The sequence below is a fragment of the Salmo salar genome, chromosome 22, assembly GCF_965601325.2.
Source record: "Salmo salar chromosome 22, fSalSal1, whole genome shotgun sequence".
Classification (NCBI taxonomy): domain Eukaryota; kingdom Metazoa; phylum Chordata; class Actinopteri; order Salmoniformes; family Salmonidae; genus Salmo; species Salmo salar.
This window is the reverse complement of record NC_138312.1, coordinates 31563815-31567500: the sequence shown is the minus strand read 5'-3', so window position 1 is coordinate 31567500 and position 3686 is coordinate 31563815. Positions and strand designations below refer to the sequence as shown.

The 3686-nt window shown below is 39.9% G+C and overlaps 1 protein-coding gene across 4 annotated transcripts in view; it reads left to right on the top strand.

Moving 5' to 3' along the window:
* pfkfb4b (6-phosphofructo-2-kinase/fructose-2,6-biphosphatase 4b) overlaps positions 1 to 3620 on the top strand; it is a 55593-nt gene extending 51973 nt beyond the window's left edge. For all 4 annotated transcript variants that reach the window (XM_014167109.3, XM_045705433.2, XM_014167108.3 and 1 more), the window contains 3 exons: positions 288 to 350; positions 2193 to 2257; positions 2384 to 3620. In XM_014167109.3, coding sequence (XP_014022584.1) covers positions 288 to 350; positions 2193 to 2257; positions 2384 to 2443 — 188 coding nt within the window. In that variant the 3' untranslated portion in view covers positions 2444 to 3620. The remainder of the gene's footprint in view (positions 1 to 287; positions 351 to 2192; positions 2258 to 2383) is intronic.
* Positions 3621 to 3686: the final 66 nt, after the last annotated feature.

Below are 3686 nucleotides of genomic sequence, written 5' to 3'. Positions count from 1 at the left end.
GCATGACTAGGTGGACTGGGGACAGCCAGGGGTCATCAGGCCAGGTAATATGCCCCAGTGACCAGGTGGACTGGGGACAGCCAGGGGTCATCAGGCCAGGTAATACGCCACAGTATTACAGCTTCATTTATACTATAAAACAAACTGAGCATTTTTCAGAGTGAGTGTTCTGCATGTCCTGTTCACCTGTCATGATCAGATAAGCATTGATATAGGATTGCATTAGCTCTAATACAACTCAATGGAATCTATTTAGGCATCGTCTACGTTCTGTTTTTGTTCTTCAGAGGAGCTGCCTTACCTGAAGTGCCCTTTGCACACTGTACTGAAGCTGACACCTGTGGCTTATGGTGAGTACGCTATTATCAATAACTGCATTAAAAGTGTATTAGTAACACAGCATAAGGGTTTCAATGACATGCTTTATTCCATGCATATTTACATGTATTCATCCCTTGGATTCGGATCGCCTGGATACTTTTAATCCAGTTCAGTAAAGTCCAGTACCACTGTTTAAATGTACCGTAGTAGTGTTATGCCAGGATTCAGATCAGCTTTAACCCGCAGTAACTGGCAATCACATAGCATGTCATTGTTTTTGTTTAGGCAATGTAGGATCTGTCAAATCCACAAACGGCTCCTGGCATTATACCTATTGCGAACATTTCCATTGGCTGCACATTAGTAGTCACATTAGTAGTCACATGAGTAGTCACATGAGTAGTCACATGAGTAGTCACATGAGTAGTCACATGAGTAGTCACATGAGTAGTCACATTAGTAGAAATCCCAAGTAGCCGTGTTACAAGTTGAAACACTGGAATGTGTGATGTTATCTACTCCTCCATTAGGCTGATGTAAATCCTTATTATTTAATGATATTCAATTTGAGTGTAATTACTTCTACAGAGCCTTCAGAAAGTGTTCAGACCCCTTGACTTTTTCCACATTTTGTTACGTTACAGCCTTATTCTAAAATGGATTAAATAAATAACAATCCTCATCAATCTACACTCAATACCCCATAATGACAAAGCGAAACTGTTTTTTAGCCATTTTAGCAAATGTACAGAAAATAAAAAACGGTTACCTTATTTACATAAGTATTCAGAGCCTTTGCTATGAGACTCTAAATTGAGCTCAGGTGCATCCTGTTTCTATTGATCATCCTTGAGATGTTTCTACAACTTGATTGGAGTCCAGCTGTGGTAGATTCAGTTTATTGGACATGATTTGGAAAGAAACACACCTGTCTATAAAAGGTCCCACAAAAAAAGATGAACGGAGCAAAGTGCAGAGAGATCCTTGATGAAAACCTGCTCAGAGCGCTCAGGACCTCAGACTGGGGTGAAGGTTCACCTTCCATTAGGACAACAACCCTAAGCACACAGCCAAGACAACACAGGAGTGGCTTCGAGACAAGTCTCTGAATGTCCTTGAGTGGTCCAGCCAGAGCCCCGACTTGATCCCGATCGAACATCTCTGAAGAGACCTGAAAATAGCTGTGCAGCAACGCTCCCCATCCACCCTGACAAAACTTGAGAGGATCTGCAGAGAATATTGGGAGAAACTCCTCAAATACAGGTGTGCCAAGCTTGTAGCGTCATACCCAAAAAGACTTGATGCTGTAATCAATGCCAAAGGGGCTTCAAGAAAGTACTGAGTAAAAGTTCTGAATACTTAACCAATTTAATCAGTTTTAAAATAAGTCTGTAACAAAATGTGGAAAAACTCAAGGGGTCTGAATACTTTTCGAAGGCACTGTATATAGCCTACATTTTCTCATTCTTAACTTCTAACGTGGGTGGGATGGGTGTGGCTTCCCCCTCCCCCCCAAAAAGATATAGATGTACTATTGTAAAGTGGTTGTTCCACTGGATATCATAAGGTGAATGCACCCATTTGTAAGTCGCTCTGGATAAGAGCGTCTGCTAAATGACGTAAATGTAAAGAACACAAGAACAGTTGCTCACTAATTTGACATCTCCAGCGCTGTTAAACCTGCAATTGTTGGTTACTGTGGGGTAACACTGATCTAATTGATCCCTGGCCTTAGTCTATGTATTAAACAGTATACTGCTGCTGCCCACTAGTTTTCGGACAAAGTAACATAAAAACACATTTGTCCTCAATCTCTTCCCTTTCTATTTCTGTCTCTATTGTTTTGTTTTCTTCTCTTCCTGTCCTTGTAGGCTGTAAAGTAGAGCCTGTCTTTTTGAATGTGGAAGCTGTGAACACCCACAGGGACAGGCCAGAGGTAGGTACCCCAGACAAGTGCCCTCACTGGGCTTGCACTCTAAAACAGAGTGAGAAAGAGGTTCAGGTTCAATTGGACTAACCTTATCTGTGTCCTCATGCTGACTGATCTCTTTTCATTGTACAGAATGTAGACACTTCACGGATGCCGGAGGAAGCCCTGTTCACAGTCCCCGCCCACCAGTGATTAGTGACAGTGCCCAAGACTACAGAGTGACATCACTCACCATGGCCACTTCCTCTACTCAATCAGCAATCACTCCAAATTCCTCTTTACATTTTTTCCTTGCAGTGGGATTGGAAAAAAACGCATCCGGATCTTTCATTGGACATATTCCTCGTTCAGGTTCACCTGATCTTTCTCTTTCCTTCTGAGCAATGAAAGTCTAGACAACTGGAATCCAGTTCAATGGTGATTCGCCCCACTATCGGGGTATGTGTGAGAGTGTGTGCATGTGAGTGTGTTTTGTATGTGTGTGAGTGTATATGATCAAGATAAGGACAATCTGATTTGAAACCTATTTTAAATACAGGACATATGGCTTTTCATCAAATTGTAGAGCTGAGCTTTTCTGAAATCGTGTCTGTCACAGGCAGCCCAATTCTGATCTTTTTCTACTAATTGGTCTTTTGACCAATCAGATCAACTCTTTTTTTTACAATAATTTGTCAAAAGATCAGAATTGGGCTGCCTGTGCAAACAGTCTAAGAACCATATATGGTGACATTGTATATTTCTTGTTCTTAGTATTTTAGTGTTTGTCCACCCCATTTAAAAAAATAATAATAATAATTAAAAAATGTATTTGTTGAATTTCCTATTCAACTAACTTTTGCATTACAAGTTTCAGAGGCTGTGATATGCAGACTCTAAAGCGGGGACACGAATTGTAGCTAGTCATTTTTATGTCTGGTATAAAATCAGGCTGTTCCTATAAAGGCAGTTTTGCGTATCTATCATTTTCAATTAAATGAATCTTCATCTAGTTAAAATCTAAAAAGATTGACAAGTTTGTTTCCATGTTGCATCAGTGATCTGCTATATCTAGAATGTGTTTGGATCTATTGTTCAATGTCTACTAGTGAAGGATTCTTTATCTAAAATGCTGCTGTAGTTCAGTAGCACAGGAATAGTTGTTGGCATCTGTGGTATCATAACAAATCAATTGAAATGATGCCTGTGTATGTAATGACCACCATAATCAGTTGTCCGTAATGTCATTAAATCGCTCACTGATTTTATCGTTTTCAGCATGTTCACCATGTCTTGTTTGTTCATTTTGACTTGTTTGTCAACATGTCAAGAATGATTCTTTCAATGTAAATATCTACATCATCCAAATGTAATAAATATTTTGAGTTAAGTCTCTTGCTGTAGTCTTCTGCTCAAAGTATTGAACTGTTTTGTGTAGTCTTCACATTTTGCTGCC